We start from the raw sequence: 27,229 nt of genomic DNA, 5'->3' as shown, positions 1-27,229 counted from the left end.
TAGGGCCAACAGGCACAACAGGGGTGCTGTTGGCAACGGGAGACAGTATGAACCACATATTGGGCCCTAGGCAGGGAGAATTGGGTTCTCACACTTGGAACAGGTTACGGAGGACAGACTGACCAAAGACCCTGTCCTGTCAACCATCCTAGTACAGGCAGTAGTGGACTGCGAACGTATGGAAGGAACTCCACATCGCGGCCTTGCAGATTTCAGCAATAGGGACCGCGTGTAAATGGGCCACCAATGCTGCCAAGGCCCTCATTGAGTGCGCTATTACTCAGCCTCTGAGCAGAAGGCCCGCCTGTTCATAGCAGAAAGTGATACAACCCGCCAGCCAATTGGACAGGGTCTGCTTGCCCACCGCAACCCCAAGTCTATTTTTTTCAAAGGAGAAAAAGAGTTGGGCGGACTGCCTGTGGGCTGCAGTGCACTCCAGGTAAAATGTGAGAGCACATTTTCAGTCCAAGGTGTGCAGAGCCTGCTCACCTTGGTGGGAGTGTGGCCTCGGAAAGAAGGTGGGCAGTACGATAGACAGATTCAGATGAAATCTGTCACCACCTTAGGTAGGAACTTAGGGAAAGTGCATAACACCACCTTGTCATGAAGAACCTTGTATAAAGCGGACAGGTCACCAGGGCCTGTGGCTCACTGACTCTGCGAGCAGAAGTAATTGCTACCAGGAAGACAACCTTCCACGTGAGGTGTTTAAACTCGTAGGAGTGCATAGGCTCAAACGGAGACTGCATGAGCCACGCTAGCACTACTTTGAGGTCCCAGGCCACAACAGGACGACGCAGTGGAGGCTTCAATTGAAGTAATCATCTCATGAAGCGCCCCCACTAGCGGATGCACCGAAATCGGAGTGTCACCCACCCCTCAGCGGTAGGCGCTGATGGCACACAAGTGGACTTGGATTAAAGTAGTCTGCAACCCTGACTCTGAGAGACGCCATAGATAGTCTAGGAGCCAAGGTGTAGGACAGGTGAAAGAGTCGAGACCCTGCTCCACACACCAGATCGAGGACCTCCTCCACTTTAACCAGCAGGACTTCCTTGTGAAAGGCTTATGAGAAGCTACCAGGACTTGTGAGACGTTGTGTGAAAGATTGAGGGACTGTAACACTAGCCATTCAACATCCAGTCCGTGAGGGCCAATGACCGGAGGTTCGGGTGGCGCAGCCTGCCCTGATCCTGTGTGATGAGGTTGGGAGTGCCCAGGCATATGGGTTTCCTGGACTGACAGGTTGCGCAGGATTGGAAACCAGCCACGCATTGGCCGCGACGGTCTATCAGGATCATGGAGCCTTCGTCCTGTTGGAGATTCACAAGGGTCTTGCCTATGAGTGGGATCGGAGGATATGCGTACAGGAGACCCATGCTACTGGATTGGGAGAAGGCATCCACAGCTGGTTTCCCTGTCCGCCCTGTACAGGGAGCAGAAACAACTCACTCTGTTGTTCTGAGGGGACACAAAGGGATCTACCTCCGGCCGACCCCACCTGCGGAAGATCTAGTCTGCCACAGAGGGGTTGAGGGACCACTCATAGGAGTGGAATGTCCGACTGAGGCGGTCAGCTACCACATTCTCCATTCCTGCCAGGTATACTGCTCACAGGAGCATGGCCCAGGACAGGGCCCAGGCCCAAATTTGTGCTGCTTCCTGAGAGCAGATAGGAGCCTGTGCCTCCTTGTTTGATCACATACCACATGGCCGCTTGGTTTCCAGTCTGTATCAGGACAACCTTGTGGGACAGGTGGGTCCTGGAACACAGAGGGCATACCGCATCACCCAGAGTACCAAGAAATTTATTTGGCACCTCGCCTCGGGCGACCACACACCCTGTGTGCGGAGGCCATCCACATGTGCATCTCAGCCGATTCTGGAGGCATTGGTGGTAAGGATCACCTGAGCAGGAGGGGGCTGAAACAGCAGCCCCTTGCTCAGGTTGGCTTCCTGTGCCCACCAGGCAAGGGAGTCCTGGAGCGGCCCAGTTATCCGGACCAGCATGGAGAGGTCCTGAGAGACTTGGCGCCACTGGGAACACAAGGTCCACTGTGTCATACTCATGGCCAGGTGAGCCATCGGGGTGACATGCACCGACGCCGCCATGTGGCCGAGCAGCCACAAAAGCAGATGGGTGGAGCACAAAGGCTCAAATGGAGACTGCATGAGCCATGCTAGCACTACATTGAGGTCCCAGGCCACAACAAGACAACGCAGTGGAGGCTTTAATTGAAGTAAGCATCTCATGAAGCACTCCACTAGCGGCTGCACCGAAATCAGAGTGTCACCCACCCCTTGGTGGTAGGTGCTGATGGCACTCAAGTGGTCCCTGGGACAGTGTCAGCTGGGATTTTGGATATTTGATGAGAAATCCCAGTGACTGGAGCACTCAGACTGTCAAGCGCAGGGCCCAAAGGGCTTCTTCGCTTGTGGAACTCCTGATGAGCCAGTCATCCAAATATGGGAACATATGCACTCCCTTGCACAGCAGATGTGCACCCACCACTGCCAAGCACTTGGTCAAGACCTTGGGTGTGGAGACAAGGCCAAAGGGTAGAACCCTGCATTGAAAATGCCGTTGTCCTACCACAAAGCGCAGGAATTTCCGATGAGGCGGAAACATAGCGATGTGCGTGTAGGTGTCTTAAATCAAGACAGCAGAGCCAGTCCCCCTGATGAAGAAGGGGAATTGAGGTGCCCAAGGAGACCCTCTTGGACAGTTCTCGCCTCAGGAACTTGTTTAAGGCTCGGAAGTCGAGGATGGGATGGAGGCATGTTCTCTTTGGAATGAGAAAATACCTGGAATAGAACCCCCGGCCCTGCTGAGGGCAGGGAACCGGCTTGACGGCTTTCACCCACAATCGGGCCAAGATTTCTAACTTTAGGGTTGTCGCATGCTCCACTAGGCCCCACCCCAGTGAGAGACGGGAGGGTCTGGTGGAATTCTGAGGAGGTTCAGGTGGTAGCCCCATTTCGCTATGGTCAACACCCATCAGTCAATAGTGATGGGGATCCAGAGATTTGCAAACAGACATAGCAGGTCCCCAACTGGTGGGTTGGGACCTGGGCACCGGGGTCAGATTGCTCCTCTCTCTGCGCTAGTTAAATTCAGGCTGCAGGGCCCGGTTGAGCCCGAGGCACCCGCTGCTGGCGTGGATTGCCTTTTGGGGTAGCCCAAGCCGTGCAAGCTTGAGAGGCCGGTGGATAGTATCTCCGCTGCCTATAGAAGGCTTTCCTGGGGTCTCGACGTGGTGCCCGATGGGTTGCCAAGGAGGGGTCCAAGGTGCTGGTGGACAGTTGTTGCAGAGTTTCATGGTGGTCCTTTAGTTGGGCTACCGCATCCCGGACCTTGACCCTGAACAGGTTTTCACATGTGCATGGGAGGTCAGTCAACTTCTCCTGGACTTCAGGGCGGAGGTCCAAGGCCTTAAGCCAGGCCCAGCGCCGGGCACCCTTGCCACTGTCTCAAAAACGTCATAGGCCGCTTGCACTTCGTGCTTGCCACCCTCAAACCTCTTCTGCACTATGGATTCCAAGCCTTCTTGGAACTGCTGCAGGAGACCTTCAGCGAGCTCCTAGACTTGCTTCCAGAGGTTGGTTGTACTGATTCATGTTAACTGATATGCCGCTATTCGGGCAATGAGTATTGCCCCCTGGAAGACACTGTGGCCTAGAGCATCCAAACTCCTTTGCTCCTTTCCCCAGAGGGGCAGAATAGTGAGTATGGGCCCTTTTGGCCTTTTTCAGAGCAGACTCCACTACCACGGACTGGTGCAGGAGCTGACTTTTTTGGAATCCCAGGGCCTGTTGCACCAAATAAATGGCGTCCATCTTCCGGTTGATCTGGGCAACAGAGCCTGGGTACTCCTACAACTGGTAGGGGAGCTCAAGGAGGACCTCATGAACCAGGACAGCCACCACCCTCTTTCAGACCGATGAATTGGAGGACTTCCAAAATTTTATGGCAGGCGTCCTTTTCAGTCAGCAGCTGAAAAGGCACGGTCTCCGCCATCACCCGAACAAAACTGGCGAAAGACAAGTCCTCCGGGGGCAAGTGGCACCTCCCCCATCCAGAGGCGAAGGCTCAGATGGGAGATCACAGAGGAAAACTTGGAGGAATCGCCGCCCCATGGATTGTAAGGAGCCTCCGCATCACAAAAGACCCCCTTGGGTCGAGGAGGGAGGCCGAAACCTGGGTACCAGGTCCCGGCATCAACAGCCTGTCAAAGGGCCTCTGTGCTGGCCACGCGGGCATAGAGGGCCTTGATGGACCTGGAGGCTCCGGGGCACCCAATGGCCTGAGACCAGGCATAGCACCAATAATAATGCCACATCCTCCTCCTCCGAGGACCCCAGAATCAAGAAGGTGTCTGAGGGGGGAACCGGCAGTGGACAGGGCACTGAAGGACCTCCGGGCACCGGTTGCATCAGCAAGGCACCGAGCAGCACGTCCAGTCGCTCCAGTAGGGGCGCCAACATCGAGGGTGGTGGCTCCAGCGCCGGTATGGGGGCCGGCGGCGATGGTTGCTTGATGCCCCGAAAAGAAAATTATTACTTACCTGCTAATTTTCGTTCCTGTAGTACCATGGATCAGTCCAGACAGTGGGTTATGTCCCCAATCCAGCAGATGGAGTCAGCCCAAAGCTTCGAGGGGGCGTCACCATAAATACTACTACCCCCTCTGCAGGAGTTCAGTATCAAGTATATCAAAGCCCGAGTAAACCGAAAACCCCCTGCTTGGATCAAGTTGAAACAGGACGGCAACAATAAGCCGCTGAGTGATAACTGAGTAAACTGAAAAACCGACCCACCAACGGGTGGGCGGACACGAACATAGCGTGTCAACCTCCAAGGGAGTAAACAGTGACAGGGAAAACTGGAAACACGTAATAACAAACAACAGCAGTAAGTGCACTACTGTAAAAAGGAGACACAGCTGAACAGACTCAGCATCCACATACAGTCGAGCAGGAGTAGGCCCTAGGACCCAAATGCGGTGGGCGTCTGGACTGATCCATGGTACTACAGGAACGAAAATTAGCAGGTAAGTAATAATTTTCTTTTCCCTGTACGTACCTGGATCAGTCCAGACAGTGGGATGTACCCAAGCTTCCCTAACCCGGGTGGGATCCTGCGAGACCTGCTCGTAGGACCTGTTCGCCAAAATGTCCCTGGACGGACGAGGCGAGATGTAGTCTATAGTGTCTCGAGAACGTGTGCAACGATTTCCAGGTGGCCGCTCTACAGATTTCTTGCGAAGACACCGAGCGGCTCTCTGCCCAGGAGGCCGCCTGAGCGCGAGTCGAGTGTGCTACGATGCCGGGTGGGGGAGTCCGCCCCACCCCAATATAGGAGGCGGCAATGCCGGCCTTCAGCCATCTGGCAATGGTCGTCTTCGAAGCCTGAGATCCCTTGCGGGGACCGGACCAAAGGACGAAGAGATGGTCAGAAGTCCGGAAATCATTCGTAGCCTCCAGGTAGAGCCTCAGGGTGCGCTTGACGTCAAGGAGACGAAGAGACCGCAGCTCCGACGAAGAGAACGATGGAAGTTCCACCGTCTGATTCACGTGGAACGCAGACACCACCTTCGGAAGAAAGGAGGGGACAGTGCGAAGTGAAACACCCGAATCGGAGAACCTGAGATAAGGTTCCCTACACGACAGGGCCTGCAACTCCGAAATACGCCGAGCGGAGCAGATGGCCACTAGGAACACCGCCTTGAGGGTGAGATCCTTGATCGTCGCATTCCGCAGCGGTTCAAATGGAGGTCCTGACATAGAGCGTAGTACCAGATTGAGACTCCACGAGGGACAAGGATCGCGCAGTGGAGGCCGCAAATGCTTGACCCCCTTGAGGAAACGGGCGATGTCCGGATGTCGCCACAGAGATCCTCCGTCACGCAGGAGAGAGCCAAGGGCGGCCACTTGAACCCGAAGCGAGTTGTAGGCGAGCCCCTTGTCCACCCCTGCTTGCAGGAACTGGAGGATCTGAGGAACAGACGCTTCCGAGGGTCTTGTGTTCAGGCCGGTACACCACAGCTCGAACACCTTCCAGACCCGCACATAGGCCACCGACGTCGAGGTCTTCCGAGACCGCAGCAGCGTGGATACTACCGCCTCCGGGTATCCCCGTCGTCGGAGGCGACGCCTCTCAAAAGCCAGGCCGCAAGACAGAAGAGTTCTGCCTGGTCGAAAAATACTGGTCCCTGGTGGAGGAGGCGAGGAAGATGTCCCAACCTTATGGGCCCGTCGATTACTAGGTGGAGAAGGTCCGCGAACCAAGGACGTCTCGGCCACTCTGGCGCAACGAAGATGACAGTCCCCCGATGAACCTCTATTCGTCGTAGTAGCCTTCCCACCAGTGGCCACGGGGGGAACGCGTATAGAAGTAGCTCGTCCGGCCACGGGAGCGCTAGGGCATCGACGCCCTCCGCCCCCCGTTCTCTCCGGCGACTGAAGAAACGAGGCGCCTTGGTGTTTTGAGCGGATGCCATAAGATCCAGGTGGGGGGGACCCCACCGCCGAACGATCAGCTGCATGGCCTCGTCGGAGAGGGCCCACTCTCCGGGATCCAGGAGCTGGCGACTGAGGAAATCCGCCTGGACGTTGTCCACTCCCGCTATGTGCGAGGCCGCCAGGCGGGCCAGGTGCCGTTCCGCCCACTGCATCAACATCTCTGCCTCGAGCGCGACCTGCGGGCTGCGGGTTCCGCCCTGTCGGTTGATATAGGCCACCGTGGTCGCGTTGTCCGACAAGACTCTGACTTCCCGATTCCGAAGGAGTGGCAGGAAGTGAAGAAGAGCCAGCCTGACCGCTCGGGTCTCCAGACGATTGATGGACCACGTCGACTCCTCCGCGGACCACGTCCCCTGCGTGGCGCTGCGGTCGCAGACTGCCCCCCAGCCTACGAGACTGGCGTCGGTGGTTACCACTACCCAGTTTGGTAGATCGAGGGACATGCCTCGAGCCAGATTCTCCGGGACCATCCACCAGTCCAGGCTGCTCCGTGCAACCTGGGGCAGCGGGAGTATCACCTGGTAGTCCTGCGAAAGTGGTTTCCAGCGGGATAGAAGTGCCCTTTGTAGCGGCCGGAGGCGCGCAAAGGCCCAGGGAACCATGTCGATGGTGGAACCCATCACCCCCAGGAGCTGTAGATAGTCCCAGGAAGTGGGCGCTGGTAATGCAGAGAACCGCTGTATGTGCTCCCGCAGGGAGTGCGCCTTGTCCTGCCGCAGAAAAACCGCCCCCAGACGGGTGTCGAAGGTCGCCCCCAAGAAATCCAAGCGCTGCGAAGGCACGAGGGAGCTCTTGGAGAAGTTCACCACCCATCCCAGGGACTGCAGAAATTCTATCACCCTGGCCACTGCCGCCTGGCCATGCCGGAAGGACTTCGCCCGTATGAGCCAGTCGTCCAAGTAAGGATGAACTAGAATACCCTCCTTCCGAAGGGCAGCCGCCACAACTACCATGATCTTGGTGAAGGTACGTGGGGCCGTTGCTAGGCCGAACGGAAGCGCCACGAATTGGAAATGCTGGTCCAGGATCTTGAACCGGAGAAGGCAATGGTGTTCTTGGCGAATGGGGATATGAAGGTAGGCCTCCGTCAGATCCAAGGAGGCCAAAAACTCCCCTCGGTGTACCGCCGCAATCACCGAACGCAGCGTTTCCATGCGGAACCGGATCACTCTGAGGGATTTGTTGACTTCCTTCAAGTCCAGTATGGGGCGGAAGGAGCCGTCCTTCTTTGGTACCACGAAGTAGATGGAATAGTGGCCCGAGCCCACCTCTCCGGAGGGTACGGGCACAATGGCGCCTATCTCCCACAGTCTGTCCAGCGTCTCCTGCACCGCCTCTCGCTTGATGGCCGAGCCGCAGGGCGAGAAAATGAATCGACCCTTCGGAGCGCGGACAAGTTCCAAAGCGTAGCCGCGTCCTATGGTGTCCAAGACCCACTGATCCGAGGTGATCCGTGCCCACTCCTCGTAAAAGAACGCCAGCCGCCCCCCAATCTTGGGAACGGCGGAGTGGGCGAGCTGAACATCATTGAGAGGACTTGGGCGAAGGTTGTCCCGCCGTGGAAGCGGGGCGCGCGGGGCGGCGTCCGCGAAAGGAGCGAGACCAGGGCTGAGACCTGGGGGCAGAGGGCCGAGCCGCCGCCGGCCTATAACTCCTATAGCGCCTTTGCGCTCTGGCTCTGGTCCGGGAGGACGAAAACGCCCTGCTGGAGCGATATCTGTCTTCCGGCAGGCGATGGACCGCGTTTTCCCCCAGAGACTTGATAATCTGGTCCAGATCCTCGCCGAACAGGAACTTACCCCTGAATGGCAGGGAACCCAGACTTGACTTGGAGGACGTGTCCGCCGCCCAGTTGCGGAGCCATAGAAGTCGACGTGCCGCCACCACCGAGGCCATGGAGCGGGCAAGGACCCGAAACAGATCATAGGAAGCGTCTGCCCCGTATGCCACCGCAGCTTCCAGTCTATCCGCCTGGGCGGCTTCTTCGGGTGGCAACACCTGAGACGTGAGCAGTAGCTGCACCCAGAGAAGACTGGCTCGCTGGGCAAGCGAACTGCACATCGCAGCCCGCAGCCCCACTGCGGAGACCTCGAAGACCCGCTTGAGGAAGACTTCCAACTTGCGATCCTGCGTATCCCTTAACGCTGCTCCACCTGTCACCGGAATGGTCGTCCTCTTCGTGACCGCTGACACCGCGGAGTCCACTCTGGGTACCTTGATGAGATCCAGAAAATCTTCCGGCAGCGGATATAGCCGTTCCATGGCGCGGCTACCCTTCAGAGCGGCTTCCGGGGCATCCCATTCCCTGGTGAGCAGCTGCAGGAACGACTCATGAATGGGAAAAGCCCGAGCCCTCGGGCGAAGGGCTGCCAGCACCGGGTCTCCCTTCTTCGAGGAGGTGACTACAGCGGGCGCGACGGGAGCTGGCGGGTCCGGCGGGGGATCAAGGTCCAAACCCTGAATGATCTGTGGGATCAGGTCATCTAGCTCGTCCCGCTGGAAGAGGCGCAGGGTACGTGGGTCCTCACCCTCCGAAGTGGAGTCCCCTTGTCCCGCCGCCGCGGGGTCCGACCCAGGGGAGGCTGGTGGCGACCCAGGCCCCCCCGAGCCCACGGGGAGCCGTGGTTGGCTGGGGAGCTGTGGGGCCCCCACACCCGCCGGGGCGGGGGGGGCCGGATAGGCGGGCGAAGGTCGCGGGAGCTTGGGTGGTGGCGGATCCGCGGGCGCAGCCAGGTCCTGCAGGTAGGCTGTATGCATCAGCCGTATGAACTCCGGCGAAAATCCCGGCCTGGTCGGGGGGGCCTCCGCGGGTGGGGGCCCCGAGGGACCCTGCCCCCGCGGGCCTTCCTCCTGGTCTGTCTCCGGTACTAACCTCGGGGGAGAGCCCTCTGAAGCCACCTCGTCCCCCTGCGCTGCCTGGGCTCCTTCAGGACGCAGCGTGTGTAAGATGGCCGCCGTTCCCGCCAGGAATGGGGGAGGGGCCAGCCCGCGCCGCCCGGGTAAGGCTGTCATGGAGGCCCGATGCGTGAGGGACCGAGAGGTGCCTTCTCCTCCGGGAAGGCACCGAGCGCAAATTCCCTCCCTGGAAACGCGCGATCCAGGTTCCCCACAGGCCGAGCAACGCGCCGGCCGCGGCATCTGGAGCGCAAGGGTAACAGTCCCCGACAGCCCAGAACTCCTGAAAAACCCGGGGGGGGGCCGCGAAACGGATCGCCGCTGCGGGGGGGCCCGGGTGGCCTGCGCTACCCGCCAAAGACAGAAACGGCGCCGCGGGGGGGCCCTCCTGGCCGCACGACCCGCCGGTGGTGAGCAGCCCTCTCCCCGGTGCAGCCCACGTGGAGCCTCAAAATGGCCGCGGGAGAGGGTGAAGACGCGAGTAGGCCGGAGCACCGGCAGCCGCGTGTAACCTAGCTGCAAGGGAAGGAGAAGAAGAAAATCACACTTACCCCGCAGCAGCCCCGGACAGCGCCGGTAAATAGAGAAAGGAGAGACAGAGGACAATACAGAAGTCACGCCTCCCCAATCAATCAATTAACTTAATTTTTTTTTTTTTTTTTTTTTTGTAACACAACTTGATCCAACCAAACAAACCTGACAACAATAAAGCCTCCAACCAAGGGAAGCAAAAGAACAAAGGAAAAAGAGAATCGGGAGCAAGCCCAGATTCCACTACTCGCATCTGCTGGAGTCAGAAGATACTGAACTCCTGCAGAGGGGGTAGTAGTATTTATGGTGACGCCCCCTCGAAGCTTTGGGCTGACTCCATCTGCTGGATTGGGGACATAACCCACTGTCTGGACTGATCCAGGTACGTACAGGGAAGGACATGGAGCACACCTGCTGGACCACGTGGTCCTAATCCTCCTGAAATTCAGGTGTAGTGAATGCCGATGAGGGAGGAGAAGGCAGATTGGGGCGTAACTGGGACCTCCACGGGGGTCCACAGAGACTCGGAACCCAACACCAGAATTGGTGAGGAACGCCCTTTGCTCCTGGGCCTGGAGAAGGATGGGACTGCTTCGGCCGAGGGTAGTGCCGGCATCGTGCAGTGACAACCTTCGGTGCCGGTGTTTTCCTCGGTTCCCGGCCCGGTCCTTCTCCAGCACCAAGGAAGATGATCCTGAGGTCTTGGACTGGCCCGACGTGGGCGAGGGGTGATCCCCTGTGCCTTTTTCATCGTGTCGGGAAAGCAAGGGCGACAGTCCTGTGTCCATACGGTCACCCTGGCTCGACATTCCCGGGGCTGAAGTCGATTGAGCCGACTGTCGGGAACCGAACAAGTGCTTCATCTTATCCAGGCGGGCACGCCGGCCTTTGGGTGTCATCTGAGCGCAACTGGAGCGCCGAACATGATGGGAAGGCCCCAGGCAGAGGACGCAAACTTCATGCGGGTCCATGATGGACATAGTCCGCAGACACTGGGGGCACTTCCTGAAGCTGGTTGCCACTGAAAAAAAAGATGACATGCGGTGGGGGGGCAGATGCTCAGGAACAGACTGCAACTCCTCGAAAACTTTACTTGCCGAATGCCAGAGGAACAGACTCGCGAAGGGGACCCCAGAGCAGAAAAGAACCGGTAAAAAGATAACATTTCTTTTGTTTTAAGAAAGAAGCTAAAAGCTCCAAAAAAATCACGAGGTAACTGCACAGCGGGAAAAAAAAAAAAGAGACGACTGAAGGGGACCCCGTGTGGCTGCGGGGATAGTAGCATGCTGGTGCCGGCTCCATCTGATGTCGTCACCTATCTGTGAGGACTATCATCCTACTTGTCCTGGGAGAATATCAAGGTAAACTAACATATCAAATATAATTAAGCCATATGCTCTAAAGACTGAAACATTGAAATGAGGGCAGAAGACCAAACGGCCCATCCAGTCTGCCCAGCAAGCTTTCACACTTATTTTTCTCATATTTATCTGTTACTCTGACCGCTGAGGTCAGGGCTCTTATTGGTAACATTTTGGTTCTAATTTCCTTCCACCCCCGCCATGATACAATAAAAAGATTAAATCTCAAATAAACCTGATTAAAAAAGTTTGAGTCTTACTCATCTTATTTGATAAAATTTGTCGTCTCAACATGTAATAACTGCTCTTTGTACATTCATAGGGTAACTGCTCCACAATCTACAATTTGGTCTGTATGAAGAGCTCTTGATTTGTTTTTCCGAGGAAGAGTTTATATCAAATAAGCAAATTCAAATCTTTTCATCAGCTATAATGGAGAAATTACTTACCTGACACTTTAGTTTTCTTTAGTGTAGACAGATGGACTCAGGACCAATGGGTAAAGTGCTCTTCTGCTAGCAGATTGGAGTCGGGGTCAGATTTCAAAGCTGACGTCACTCTAGATATACCCCTGCAGTAACCTCAGCTCTTCAGTATTCTCTTCGAAAAACCAATGTGGATATATCTTTGCTTAAATAACTTGATTAAAACTTGAACTGGTTCAACTAATTTCCAAACTAGAGACCACCAGTGCACTCAACCAATTAATGCCGACACCGGACAAACTGTGGGTGTCTTGAACTATGGGGTAGGCCGTGGCTTACCCGTATTTGCTTAGTCTCGAGGTTTGCTATCCGAGGTTCTCCTTTTCTGGGGCAGCCATGGGCGGGATGCTGAGTCCACCTGTCTACACTAAGGAAAACAAAACTATCAGGTAAGTAATTTCTCCATTTCTTAGCGTGTAGTCAGATGGACTCAGGACCAATGGGATGTACAAAAGCTACTCCCGGACAGGGCAAGAGGATGCCCGTGGCCCACTTAGTAGTGCCCTTGCGGAGGCTGTGTCTTCTCGGGCTTGAACATCAAGGCGGTAGAACCTGGAGAAGGTGTGTATGGAGGACCACATTGCCACCCAACAAATCTCGGTGGGCAACAGTAGCTTGGTTTCTGCCGAAGAAACTGCCTGGGCCCTCGTAGAATGAGCCTTAACCTGTAGTGGTAAGGGCTTCCCTGCCTCTATGTAGGCTGCCTTGATTACTTCCTTGATCCAGCGGGCTATGGTCGCCTGCGAGGCCGCTTCTCCTTGTTTTTTCCTGCTGTGAAGGACGAACAAGCGATCCGTTTTGCGCACCGGTTCAGATCTTTCCAGGTACCATACTAGGAGTCTGCCGACATTTAAAATGGCTATGAAGGCGTGAGTCTTCAGAGTCCTTATACTCATCCGGAGATGATAGTGAGGTGGTTTAGTTCAAGTGAAACTCGGAAATCACTTTCGGTAGGAAGGAGGGGACGGTGCGCAGCTGTATGGTTCCAGGCGTGAACCTAAGGAATGGTTCCCGACAGGATAGTGCCTGTAGTTCGGAGATGCGACGAGCTGAACATATTGCCACCAGGAATACCGTCTTCAACGTTAAGAGATGTAGTGACAGGCCACGTGATGGTCTGAAGGACTCCCCAGCTAGGAAGTCTAATACTAGATTGAGATTCCACAGAGGCACTTGGCCACTTCAGGGGTGGTCGTAGTTGTTTAACACCTTTCAGGAAGCGGGTCAAATCCAGATGGGTTGATAGCCAGATGCCCTCCACTTCGGCTCTGAAGCAGGACAGTGCGGCTACTTGGACCTTGAGGGAGTTGAGTGACAACCCCTTCTTCATACCATCCTGTAGGAACTCCAGAATCATGGGAATCTTGGCTGTCCACGGGATTATCCAGCGGTCCTCGCACCAGGCTTCGAATACTCTCCAGAACCATATATAAGACAAGGATGTGGAGAACTTGCGCGCTTGGAGCAGGGCGTCAATCACGTCCTTTGAGTAACTGCGCTTCTTCAGGTGAGTCCTCTCAAGGGCCAGACCAAAAGAGAGAATCGAGCCGGATCTTCGTGGAGAATCGGGCTCTGTCGGAGAAGGTCCCTGTGTGGAGGTAGGCACAGAGGGTTCCCTGCAAGGAGTCTTTGCATGTCTGCGTACCATGGTCTTCTTGACCAATCCGGGGCCACTAGTAGAACTAATCCCCTGCAATGTTCTATCTTGTGGATGACCTTGCCCAGTAGTGGCCATGGGGGGAAGGCATACAGTAAGTCTTCCTCTGGCCAAGACTGGACGAGAGCGACGATCCCTTGGGAGTGTGGCTCTCATCTGTGGCTGAGAACCTGGTAACTTGGGCACTGAGACGGGTGGCCATTAAATCCATGGCTGGGAGGCCCCAGCTATTTACTATCAGTTGGAAGGCTGTGGTCGACAGCGTCCATTCTCCTGGGTCCAGGCTCTCTCTGCTGAGGAAGTCTGCTAAGACATTGTCTTTTCCTGCAATGTGGGAGGCTGAGATACCTTATAGATTTACCTCCGCCCATGCCATGAGAGGGTCTATCTCCAGAGACACCTGCTGGCTCCTGGTTCCTCCCTGGCGGTTGATGTAAGCAACCATTGTCGCGTTGTCTGACATTACTAGACTCGCTTTGCCTCGGAGTCTGTGGCTGAATCTCAGGCACACTAGTCTGACTGCTCGAGCTTCCAGGCGGTTCATGTTCCATTTCACCTCTTCCTTGTTCCATTGTCCCTGAGCCATCAGTTCCTGCTCCCCACCCTCGCATCCGTGGTGAGCAAGGTCCAGTTCGGTGAGAATAGGCTTACTCTGCTTAGGTGGTCTTCATGTAGTCACCACTGTAGCCGAGAACGTACCTCTGCTGGTAGTTGGAGGCAAATTGAGTAGTCCTGGGATAGTGGGTTCTGGAGGAGTGCTGGAGCGGTCGCATATGGGCCCTTGCCCATATGCGACCGCTCCAGCACTCCTGGAGGTCGTCCCGTGGGCCCTTGCCCACGGGACGACCTCCAGGGTTGATAACATGAGGCAGAGGACTTGAAGATAGTCCCATACCTTGGAGCGTGCATTGGTCATCAATCGTTGTAATTGTTCCATCAGTTTCCTTCTCCTCGGAAGAGGGAGGAAGACTTTGTTCTGTTTGGTATTGAAAAGGGCCCCCAGGTACTCTAGAGATTGAGAGGGCTGTATACTGCTCTTGCTTTTGTTCACGACCCGAGTTCCTGCAGTAGGCTCTTGACTCTGCTGGTCACCTGTTGGCTCTCTTCCGAAGACTTTGCCCTGATCAGCCAGTCGTCCAGGTAAGAGTGTACCACGATCCCTTCTTTCCTCAGTGTTGCCGCCATGACCACCATGATTTTGGTGAAAGTCTGGGGGTGGTTGCTAGGCCAAAGGGTAGTGCTCTGAACTCGTAATGGTGACCCAGTATCGCAAAGCGCAGAAAGCGCTGGTGATCCTGATGGACTGGGATGTGAAGGTAGGCTTCGGAGCGGTCCAGGGAGGTTAAGAACTCTCCTGGTTGTACTGCCATTATTACGGAACGAAGAGTTTCCATGCGGAAGTGTAGTACCCGCAGATGACAGTTGACGTTCTTGAGATCCAAGATGGGCCGGAAAGATCCTTCCTTCTTGGGAACAATAAAATAGACGGAATAGCGCCCCGTATTTTATTGGAGTGTGGGAACTGGAGTTATTGCCTTCAGACTGAGTAGCCTTGTTAGAGTGGTTTCTACTGCCAGTCTCTTGGTGTGGGTGTGGCAGGGTGACATCATAAATTTGTCTCAAGAGATGCTGCGGAGCTCGAGAGAGTAACCTTCTCGAATGATGTTTAGTACCCATTGTCCAACGTTATCGCGACCCATCTTTGGTAGAAGAGGGCAAGTTGACCCCCTTCTCCTCCTCCTGTGGATAGGTCGGCCCATTCTCATTGTGGAGCACGGCTGGAACCTGCCCCCGGGCCTGCTCCCCTCTTGATCTGTCAGTTCTGAAAGGGCTGGGACCTTCTGGAGGGATGAGGTGCCTGAAACTGTGAATTCCTGTAGGGTCTAAAGCACTGCGAGCCTCTGCCCTTGGTTCTTTTGGGGGAGGGTCGCTGAGATCTTTTATTCCTATCTTCCGGTAGCCGAGGCACTGGGGATTCGCCCCATTTGCTGGCTAGCTTCTCCAATTCACTTCCGAACAAGAGAGATCCTTTAAAGGGCATTCTTGTGAGATTTGCTTTAGACATTGCGTCCGCAGACCAATTCTGTAGCCACAGTTGTCTTCTGGCTGCCACTACCAAGGCTACAACCCTGGCTGAGGTGCGCACCAGGTCTGAGCTTGCGTCCGTCAGGAAGGTTGCTGCAGGTTCATCTCACCGGTGTACTTTCTGGAGTTATTTGCCTCTCTCGAGAGGAGCAAGAAGGAACGTGCCACCAGCGCAGCAGGAAGCAATTTGCAGTGTCATCGCTGTTGCATCGAAAGCTTGCTTAAGGATGGAATCCAATCGTCTGTCTTGAGTATCCTTCAATGCAGCCCCTCCCTCAACGGGAATTGTTCGCTTTGAGACGGCACAGATCATAGCGTCTACTTTTGGGAAAAGCAGGCGTTCCTTGGTTGCTGGCTCTAGAGGGTATAGAGCTTCCAAGGCCCGACCCCCTTTGAAACTGGCCTCCGGGGCATCCCACTCCAGGTCAATCAGTTCCTGGATGGCTTCCATCGTTGGGAAGTAGCATGAGGCCTTATGAAGGACACCAAAATGGGGTTCTTCTTTGGTTCCACCATAGGGTCCGTGCCTGGAATACCCAGCGTCTTTCTTCTTGGGAGTCACCCTCATCATATGAGGTGTCTGGGTCCCTGTCAGGGAAGATCTTGGTTAGGCAAGGCATGTCTCGAGGCATCTGAGCAGGGCTGGGAGGATCTTGTGCTTCCGGCAGGGTTTGAACCTGGGGCACAGCCGGGGCTGATTGCGCCTGAACGAAGGCTTGCAGGCCCTGAAAGAATTCCAACCAGGACAAGGTCCCTGGGTCCATGTTAATCCCTGGGGGAGTCTGAGTAGGGGTCCCAGAGGTGCCCTCCTATGGGGAAGCCATCTCGGAGATGCATAGATCTGTGGAGCTATCGTCGGTAGTTCCGGAACCATCTCCCGACAGTAAGGGACCAGGGCTTTGGTTCCCCTTGGGCTTCTTCACAATGCCGACACAGGCAGGACTCCAATTCACGCTGCGCAGCTTTTATGTGGCAGGCTGTGTAAAGAGAGTGTCTTCTGGCCTTCAGCTGACCGGCCTGCCCTGCGCATACCACCGTTCGAGAAGGGAAGATGGCGCCGACAACGCCCGCGCGTAAGATGGCACCCCTCCCCAAGGGTCTCCACGTGTTTGGACCCTTGCACCGGATCGGGGCCTAGCCCACCAAGGCTGCTCAACCCGATCGGTGCTCCCTTTTAACCTCGCCGGAAGAAGAATTCAGTACGGCAATCCGAGTTCTGGAGACTGGAGACCTGAATTTAAAGATTTTTTTCTTACCTGGTCTCAGCGCTTACTGATCATGTGCCGGACGGTCTCCAGCTGCGTGGGGAGAGGGAATTATCTTCACCGCCGTGCTCAGTTCTGCACCCGTTGCCTTTCAGCCACCCTGGGGGCTAAGCCCACACTGGGAACTGGCTACCGGACCAAGGCACACCTCTGAGGGATATCGGAGATCACCTCAGGAATTCTCGACTGGGGGAGAGACCCTTAGGCATCGCAGGAGAGCGAGGCTCGATCTTCTTTAAGGTAAATTTTGTTTCTTCTTTGCTGTAATTCTTAACACTATTCTAGTGTGTGGAATAGTGTCCGCATCTGCTAGGAGACGGAGAAATACTGAAGAGCTGAGGTTACTGCAGGGGTATATCTAGAGTGACATCAGTTTTGAAATCTGACCCAGTCTCCCATATGCTAGCAAGAGAGCACTATACCCATTGGTCCTGAGTCCATCTGGCTACACGCTAGGAAAAATGTGAATTTCAGATATGGTATATCAGAAGATGGCAAAAAAATTGTTTAAAAGACTGCACATGATATGGAACTGCAGAAAGAAATGAACATTAATAGCAAATGCCAGGAGTAAAGTTAATAGGCATCGGAGAGGATGTGTGTGTGAAACAGCATCAACTGACATATGAACTGGATACTGCAGGATTATAGTAGGAAAATATGAACTCCAAAAAGGACCTTGTAGTGGAGACAGCACTTGCCCTCTACCTGTAGCTTTGGCAAGTACTACATGCAGGAAGGAAAAATCAATGTAAAAATACAAAAAGGGAAATGACTGGCTGGGCTGTATTACTGCAAGAAAGAATATAGCAGATACAGTATATTAGATTGAATGAGGCGTTAATTAGTTTTATCAAAAATACTACCACCATAATGGGATGTGCTAACAGGCATATCACAGGTACACAGGTAGAGTCAATCTCAAATGCTATGTAACACTGGAAAAGATCGCAAGGATTACAATGGAGATAGCTAGTTCCTTTTTTCCTTTTGTCCATGTATACCACTACCATCTAATTAATTGACTTCCATTATATTTTTTTAAAAATTGTCCTCTTTTTTTCTTCCAAAAACTATTAAAGGAGTTTTTTTCTACTTTGGATATATTTTTTGAAAAATATGTTGTATATGGTAATAGGTACACCATCATGAATATCTGGTGATCTAGCCACTTGCTTCTGTTTTATGAAAATAACAGCTATATACAACATATAATGAAAATACAGAATCAAAGTGACTGTGATTAGACACCATCCACAGAACAAAATTGCCTTAAATTTATATTCTATTTATTAAATCTAAAATAATTTCTCTCTGACCTCGTTCCATGTTAAAATTAGTAATATCTGTTGAAGTTTCTTCATCATCACTGGAAAGGCCTTCCAGGTGATCTGTCATTTTCCCAGCTTGCTCTCTAGCTTGCCTGCGGCGGGCCCTATATGCCATTGAGGAAACAAAGCTTATTTAGTAACCTCATATATTAAAAGGTAAACAAACCACCACTGCATCTTCAACAATGCAAACACAAAACAGGAAAGCAAAGTCTACTGTACCGTCTAGCCTCCCTTTCCGCAATTCGCCGCTGCTTTGCATTCTCCTGATAAAGTGCCCGATCCCGTCCAAAAGAATCAAGATTGGGAGCCATCACAGATTTACCTGTAGGATTGCAGTGTACAGAATTACAATCCTTTCATGTAGAATCATCAAGATGAAAAACTGCTTTAGGTGTGCAGATTTAGCCTGATCAGTTCCCATGCAATCCAAGTATTCTAAGCAGCTAGAAAAATAAGATCATATCTTAAGCCCTGCAATACTGAATTTACGGTTCTGTGAAGATGTGGTCTAAAGGCACTGGAAATATTTCTTCTCCAGCTTCCATAAATTCTGACTCAAAGTTGGAAGGGTCTGGGAGAGGGCACATCTTTCTCTAATAAACTGAAGCCTAATACTGAAAATTACTGTACTTTAAGATTTAAATTCTTACACAGCAAAGTGGCAATAGTAAGTACAGTAGTAACAAGCTAAACATATGCATGCAGCAGTTAAAATACATTGGCAATACAAGATTTGCCATGAATAACAGCATGACTCCCTTCCCCTCTAAAACAAGAGAAATCTTTCAGACTCCTGACTAAAATGTATAAAATATTATAATCATCTTGAAGTTTACAGCTACTGATCACTAGGTTCTATTTACTAAGGAAAAGACATGGAGAGGAGAGTTTCAAAGGCATTTAGCTGGGTAACTAAGGAGTTACCTGGCTAGATTGCCCTGGTTGAAAACTATCCCCCTCACACCAGCTAAATACATGGGAGCTTTCAGCTGAATCAAAAAGACATTTCTGGGGAGGCTCTAGATCAGTAGACAGAAACAATGCACTTAAGATTTCATTTTCAAATCTACATGTGTTCTGCCTTTATTCCACTGTCTGTAAAATAGCAGATGTAAACTTTTGGAAACTGCCACAAGGTCCATGGGTACAAAAATACCTGCTTATTTTGCAGCAATGTAAGCTACTCGAAACTGCCCCCAAAATAACACGCCCATTAGCAAGTCAGATCTATTACCTAGGAAAGGCCATTAGGAATCCAGCAGTTCAACAGGCAGAAAATAATCAGTCTGATGAGAGCTGCTGGTAGTCTAGCGCATTCAGGTAAACTAAAGGTCATGAGCAAATCAGAGAACTTAATGTGCACACCTCTAAGAGTATCTGTGTGTGCTAAAGATGACTTGGCCATATTAGACTAGGGATGAGGCTCAATTATAAACCGGACTAAGTTCAACAAAACACCACCACTCTTATTCAAATCATTAATGTAAATTTATTCTTAGTGTGCCTAAGAATCATTAACTGTTCATAAAATCGAACTCTTTTATAATGAATTGGCTTTTTTTTTTATACTGGGCATGTTTGGATGAATTTATTTTATATACTTTCAATATTAAAAAATGAGGCATTAGTAAGAAATAGAATGCATCTCTCCTTCAGTTTACACACTTCTGAAGATGCCCCATCTTTTAATCTCCCAGATATCAGATATGCAGCTTCAGCTGATAATAGTCCCCCCCAAACCCACACATTATCTAAAAAATCCATGGATGCTCCATGTAAAGACAGTTTGTTCTATGGCTCCCTTGCCAAGACTGTCACTGGGATGGCTGGAATATAGGAGACGGATGTGGCCAAAATCAGAGGAATTATCCTGGTAACCATGAATGACCCAGGGAGTCTCAAGTTTTGAAACACCCTCTCCACCCCCTCCCCAAACTTGCAGGAGTTGGGCAAGTTTCAAATGAGCTAGAAGTTCAGATGTGGAGGCAGCAAGTTAGGCAAAAAAAAACAAAACCCTCCAAAACATGTTGCCTACAGCTCCTATATACTGCTCACAGAACTCTGCAGCTCTTTAATGACTTGTGTTGGATACATACCTACAGCTATTAGAACAAAATGTGCAACTTAACTCCTTTTCTGCCTGCAGCTGTTCATAATGAAAAACTGAGAGTAAAATGGTATTTTTCCTACTTGATACTTCAAAATACCTGCCATTCCTATTTGTACATATGTATGGTGCCCCATATTCAAAGAGGGTGCAGCACCTAATTAAGGCGACTAAACTTAGGGGTGGTATTGACTCAGTTAAATTAAGAAACTATTTTAGATAAATTGCACCGAGGACCTAAGTTTTTGCCCCTAACCTTGACCTTCCCCTGGCCCCAATCCTTTAGAAGCCTAAATTTAGGTGGCTTGTGATTTTAGGGTGCCTACATTTTTGGTGCTCAGAGCTGGTAAATTTTTAAATCTTAAAGTCTAGGCATTCTAAGCAACTCTAGTTTCTATGAGTTTCTAGAATACCCCATAAAAATACTGGCACAAAAAGCACTGGGCCCAACCAGTAGCAGTGATCCAGACCCCTGGCTCTCAAAAGGCAGGGTTACAAAAAAGGTGAACCACAGGAAAAACAACTTACCAAGAAACAGCATTTTTTAAAAGAGATAGGAAATGACATTTCTATTAAATTCCCAATTTTGGTCCTTTCAGAAGTATCCTCCTAATATGTTTGGTTTTTCTCTGCTAAATAACTGTACTTTGTATTGATCCTACCTCCTTCTCTACTCCCCAGTAGCTCCTATTCTACTTTTCACATTGCTGGGCCATTGTGCATGTTATCAGTTACTCTGATCATTGGTACAGCTATTTTGCTGTAGAGCACAACTCAAAGTAAAGCAGGAAAGACCCCTTGCAGCAACAGTGCTCTGTGGAACAGAAAGTCCCAGCACTATGAAAAGAGAGAGCAGGAACTACCAAAGACAGAAAGGGGTAGGAAGAGCAAATACAATACATAAAAGATACAAAGGGCTGATTTTTGTGGAAAAAAATTCCATAAAACAAAATCAAAAGTGAAGATATTCTTGAAAGAACAAAAACAAAAGGGTGTCTAAAGTAGAAAAATTATTTCCCATCACTGCTACATAAAACAGAACTTCTTGAATTTATGGACTGTGTGGTCAAATAGGTTTTATTCCTAAAAAAAGTGCAATTTAAAAAATAATATAGTCTGTGCTCTCTAATATACACTTAAGTAATTTGCGATACGTAAACAAGGGTGTTTAATGAATAATAAAAACCTTCAAGATGGACTGACTTGAATGGCTTGAAAACTCCGAAGATTCATCTTTAATATCATCTTGTCGTCTTTGGACAAGGCGGGCAGCGCGCTGTTTGAACAGCTGATGCATTGCAGATTCGAGTTCGTTAATCTGGGGTACCTGTAAAAATATAACACAAAACGTAACACCAAATCCTCTATGTATGTGCCTGCCCATGGGACCATGCCATTCCAAAAGAAGCAAAGATACACTCCTAAGAAAGGGAGAAAAAAAACCCAAACCACAACTTATGGAGAGTTGCATCAAAACTAAACAAAAATAAAGAAGCTGGAAACTTCAGATGCATCCGATGGGCTATGGTCCCAGGACCTAGAAGAAAGAGTCACTGAAACAAGTGCCTTTAGTACTCAGTATATTTGCTGTATTGTGACTTTAAAAAAGGAAAAAAAAAAAAAAAAAAGAAGCCTTGCTAGAGTTTTCATATCTTACAGTTTTTATCTAAATTGTAAATGAAGAGAGACTGTGATTACCAAGCTAAATCCTGCTAAGGCCTCCATTTATGCTGCCTTGCTAAAGCTCTGTGCTCCTAGGAATACTTATCAAAGTGACAAATGTTTCAGGAATTCTCTACAGTTAATGTCTTCAAAAGACTATCCATTGGATTGGGTAACAGATACAGTACTCCTATTCTACATTAAAGTCTTACATTCCAGTGACAGCAGAAACATCAAGACTACTATAGAAGTTACAAGCTGAGTGAGGTCAGAACGACAAAAAAGGGACCATCACAATGTGATGTTGCAGTCTGAGGCAAGGATACCAGCACTTCAACTTAGCCATCACAAAAGCAGTTATACTGGATAGCCTTACTGCAATACAATTTTAGAATGGGAACTAACTTACTCTGAAGTTATTTTCTCAAGTCTGTGGCTCAATGTGTGACAGACCTCCACTTTCTGTTCCTGATAGTGTTCCATCCCCATATTAAGGATTCTGCCTCAAAGGCAGTATGATTTTCAGTTAACCAAAAGTCCTTTGGACTATCAAATCCAAACTACCTCTAAGTGGTAAAGCCAGAGAAAGCAGAAAAAGGACTATCTGCATTCATTTCTGCAGCACAGTAAAAAATAAATAAATAAATAAAAGAAATTAAAACAAAATCTTTCCCTACCCCAAAATCCAGGATGCAGTATTCTTCCCTATGGTCTCTACCTATATCATCATACCCATCTCTGGCTACTAAAAACATGCCGAATTTACTTCTGAAGTCATTTAATGTAATCAATGACCAAGGCTAAAACTCAGTGCCCGGTGCCTTACAGAGGAACCAAAGTCATAAAGAAGGGTGGTAGTCTGCTAGGACCAGAAAAAGGAGCAGTGGCAGCCTGCTGTCACTGTAAAGACAACTGGCAGCCGCAGAGACAGGAGGACAAGGGGAAGCAACAGTACAAGGAAAAAGAAGGTGAGAGAGAGACAGGGGCCAGGAGGCACAGCAGTAGCAGATGTCAAGGTTAGGTGCATCTGCTGAGCAGCCAAAGAAGCAAGGAAAAGAGGAGAAAGGGACAAAATAAATAAATAAAGCAGAGAAAGAAAAAAAATAAAGATATAAAGAATTTCCTCACAGCACCTAATAAAAATTTTGGTGCCTAAAGTTTTAGCCATGACTATCTCTAGGGGTAAAATGTTGTTTAAAATACTGTATTCTGGGGGGGGGAACCCTTTCCTATATTGCAGGCACTCTTTTTATCCCCAAGCTAACACATAAAACCCAGGGATATCCTATTATTAAGTGGAACTATAACTGCACAGGGTATTCAAATCCCCTCTTAAACATCTTTTTCTAATATCAACATCCCTAAGCTTGGACTGCTTTTCAACATATCTAACTCCTGTGTACCCTCCCTATTAGCAGTGTGGCCCTTTTTTGTACTAAGGAAAACAACTTAACCAGAGGTGGACACCTCTGATTTTCAAGGGCCACCGACCAGTCACGTTTTCAGGATACCCCTAATGAATATATATGAATTAGATTTGAATGCACACTGCTTTCATTGTATGCAAATGTGTCTCATGTATATTCATTAGGGATATCCTGAAAACCCTATGGGTAGGTGGCCCTTGAGGACCGGAATTGCCCATCCTGAACTACACTGCAACACAGTTAATTTACTACATGAAAAGTATAAAATGCCCTTCAATCTGCATAAACAAATCAATGACATCCTCATCACATGCACTTATGGATTAGTCAGAAGTAGGTACATGAGAAGTGGCAAGAACCAGTCTTTTCCTCTTGACAAATTAATGCAATCACTACCTGTATGCTAATAAGCATTCTGTAGTGCAAACAGATACAATTATAACCAAAATGATCTTATGTTGGACTATAAAAAGAATAACTTTACGTTTAACTAATTTCGCCACCCTTGTAACTCTCCTTTCCCCTCTCTTTCTACTTACCCCCCCCCCCCCCCCCACTTCCTATCCCCTTCTTTTATTCCTTACCCACTCCGATCCTTTTAACCTTTCTTTTTCAAATATAATATGTATCCTGATGTTTCCTCAATTCGCATATGTTAACATACTAACTACCATTTGAATCTTGTAAACTGTTGTGATGGCTTCACCGAACGACAGTATATAAAACTCAACAAATAAACTGTTTCTGGAAAACTAAAACCAAACACTAAGACAGTATTAAATGGAGAAGCTGAGCTCAGAGCCATCCATGCAATAACTAGAGGGTTAGGGCTGATCTACCCTTGTACTGGAAAATATTTAGAAGCACACAAAACAATTAACTATTCTGAAGCAATAATTTCATTTCTAAGCCATTGATTCTAAGATTCTATAACATATTCCCAGGTATTTTTATAGCACTCCTTGGAGCAGTCATGGCCTGAAACAGTCATAAAAGACACACACACACAGGCAGAGGAAGGTAAAGAGGCAGATAAGTGTAGAGCAGACAGGAGGAGGAAAGGAAGGCAGATAAGCAAAACAGAGTGGAGGCAGCAGATGGGCCAATGATTTGAAGGGTGGGAGGTAGACCTTTGAAAAACTTCTTGTCCACTACATTATTTATCTTGGCACTTTGTTTTTCACAATTGACATTGTTTGAGACTACCCCACTTGAAAGATTTTTTGAAACTAACCATTATCTAAGGGGGAAATTTTTAGAAACACAGGAATGAAAAAAAAAACACTTGAACAGGAGAGTAAAGTTGTAACCATCAAGTCTTAGAGAAACTGAAAAAGTGGTTAGCATTAAGGAAAGGGAAGCACCATTAGTCCTGGAAATAGTTTTGCTTAGGCTCTACCTGAAATAAAGGCTGCAGTTTTGGTTACCACAGGAGCAAGAGAGTATGGATGAGACTAAGGAGTTTAATTAAAAGCTCGAAAGTGAAATGTACCATAAAGAAAGAGGATTATGGTGTGTTATGGTAACTGTGCAAAATCTTAGAAGCAGCAGGATAACTAGAGGCCTCACATTTCAACTTGCCTGCTCACTATTTCAATTAATCTGTAAGCCTGATTTCTTAGTCTCCTCTCTTATCCATTTTCTTACATTTTCAAACTTTGTCTTATTAGGCCTACATTCCTTTTGAAAATGCTCATTCAGGTGTTCATATATTAAAGCTAACCTGCGTCAATGTGATTTCAGCACAGTTTTCTAATGAGGATAAACACAGTGTAGCCCAAGATACTCAGAATCTAAATGGTGAGAGGGACTGAGGAACAACAACTACAAATATCAAATCTGCTCAAGAATTAAATACAAATCTAAATGAAAAAGGGGAGACAAATAGATTTAACTTTGCAAACTGAATTTTGCTTACACTGAATCTTTTAGAGGGCCACAGATTCTGAAGGATTCCATACGATAGGTTGAACTAACAGAACTAAAAGATAAAGCTTAAAACTAATAAAAGCTAAATTTTAAAATCAAGGGAAACATTTCTATAATATGAATAAAAAGGATTTGCTCTGGAGAAAATTTAGGAATCATTCATACAGATACTTAAGAACAGATTAAGTCATTCTGGCTCCTGGTAAATACACAATGGGAATGAATTAGCACAAGCTTGACTCTTGTAAGTAGTAGCACTAACTCACTCTTAAGAGAGAGGTAGGCAAATTGCAGCTCGTGGGCTAAATCTGGCCCATGGAGTAGAGTTTAGTTGCCAACTAGTAATGACATTGTCAGGCCAGACGTGATGTCACAGCCAGCTTGCTAGACCTCTAAGGACATCCAGCTCTGGGACTCGATGTCACTCCCAAGACTTCAGAAGTCTCAATGACCCTCACCAAGAGCTGGCTCCCAATATGGCCCTTGTCTTAAGGTAATTAAATTATGAATGCTTATGAGAGATGCATACACACATACAATCAAAGCCTTGATAGTTGTCCTACTACTCACAAGCTTCAGACTTATATAAATTCAAACTTTTTGCATGTCTGCTGTACGTTCAACATATGTATATGTATTTTTCCAGCTCCTACTTGGTACAGGGATCTAGGATAGTGGCTCCCAAAACTATCTACAGTTGGATTTTCAGGATATCCACAATGAATAAGAGTGAAGCATATTTGCCTCCAATGAAAGTGATGAATGCAAGTGTATCTCATGTATATTCACTTTGAATATCCTGAAAGCCCAGCTGACTGAGGGCCCCATGGACAGGTTTAAAAGTATATGTTCTAGGATAATAAAAATCAACAATGGATGATTAAAACTATACAATCTGTATATGCATGTATGTGGGGGTCAGTAAGTAGATCAAAAACATGAGCATGTGTGGTGGGGGAACAGAAGCCAAAAGGATATTGTGGGCATGTGTGTACAGAAAGCTAGGGCAAGAGGACAAGCAGTGGGACCATTAGTACACCGTGGGAGTGTAGAGGCATGGGCTAGCAGTGCGCATGTGTGTATTTGGGAGCCAGGGAAGAGGATCAGCAATGTGCTGTGTATGCATGAGTGGAGCAGTTGGCCAACAGTGCAGTGTGTGTTCAGGAATTGGGGGGGGGGGGTGGGGGAAGAGGACCAGCAATATGCTGTGTGTGTAAGAGTTCATCAGCAATGTTCTGTACAAGAAGGGTGGAGAGGGGAGAAGGGTGGAGAGGGGAGAAGGGTGGTATTGTTGGAAAAGTGCTATAACATTGGAGGATGGCAGCAATGCAATTTGTTCATATACGAGACAAAACTTATCCAAATCTTTGCTGCTAATACTATGATGAAAACTCTGCACTTAGTTTAATACACTGCTGTTAAACTCATGATAAATTCCTAAACAATGTCGCAAAAGATGCGTGTTAAACTGTAATTGTTATTGAAAAGGATTAATATTGTAGCACTCTTACCTTTTCACTGAAACACTCAAGCAAGTCTTGGACATACCCTCGCATTTCTTGCAAAAATTTGTACCGTTCAGCTATACCCTCTGAAGACCCATCCAGGCGCTCTATCGAACTAGTGGAATTCTCCTGGCTTTGCTGATGTTTCTCATGCTGCTCTTGATGTGATTTGTGTGTTTCTTTCATCAAGTCCAACCTAAAAAAAACCAAAACACAAACCAAAAATAATCAGAATATAAAACTACTCCTCTTTACCCACGTTTGAGTATAAAAAAATCCCTAAAGAGCATGTTATAAATATTAAATTTTCCTAGTGAAAACATGTGACAACTATTAACCAAACTGGACATGATATATTGGAAAATTATATTCTCGAGGTGTGAAGCCTGATAAACAAAATTGAATGCTTTAAGCTCAAAGCATAAGTACCCAACAAGGAGGTTCTAACGCTTTTATTCCAGTTGA

General features: G+C 49.3%; 1 protein-coding gene across 1 annotated transcript in view; it reads right to left on the bottom strand.

Moving 5' to 3' along the window:
* PAXBP1 (PAX3 and PAX7 binding protein 1) overlaps positions 1 to 27,229 on the bottom strand; it is a 275,602-nt gene that overhangs the window by 160,615 nt on the left and 87,758 nt on the right. The window contains exons 7-10 of the mRNA XM_029603577.1: positions 26,771 to 26,960; positions 21,445 to 21,568; positions 18,354 to 18,456; positions 18,120 to 18,235 (exon numbers count right to left, since the gene is read on the bottom strand). Of these exons, the coding sequence (XP_029459437.1) occupies positions 18,120 to 18,235; positions 18,354 to 18,456; positions 21,445 to 21,568; positions 26,771 to 26,960 (533 nt within the window). The remainder of the gene's footprint in view (positions 1 to 18,119; positions 18,236 to 18,353; positions 18,457 to 21,444; positions 21,569 to 26,770; positions 26,961 to 27,229) is intronic.

The sequence above is a fragment of the Rhinatrema bivittatum genome, chromosome 5 (genome assembly GCF_901001135.1).
Source record: "Rhinatrema bivittatum chromosome 5, aRhiBiv1.1, whole genome shotgun sequence".
NCBI lineage: Eukaryota > Metazoa > Chordata > Amphibia > Gymnophiona > Rhinatrematidae > Rhinatrema > Rhinatrema bivittatum.
This window is presented reverse-complemented; position numbering and strand designations above follow the sequence as displayed.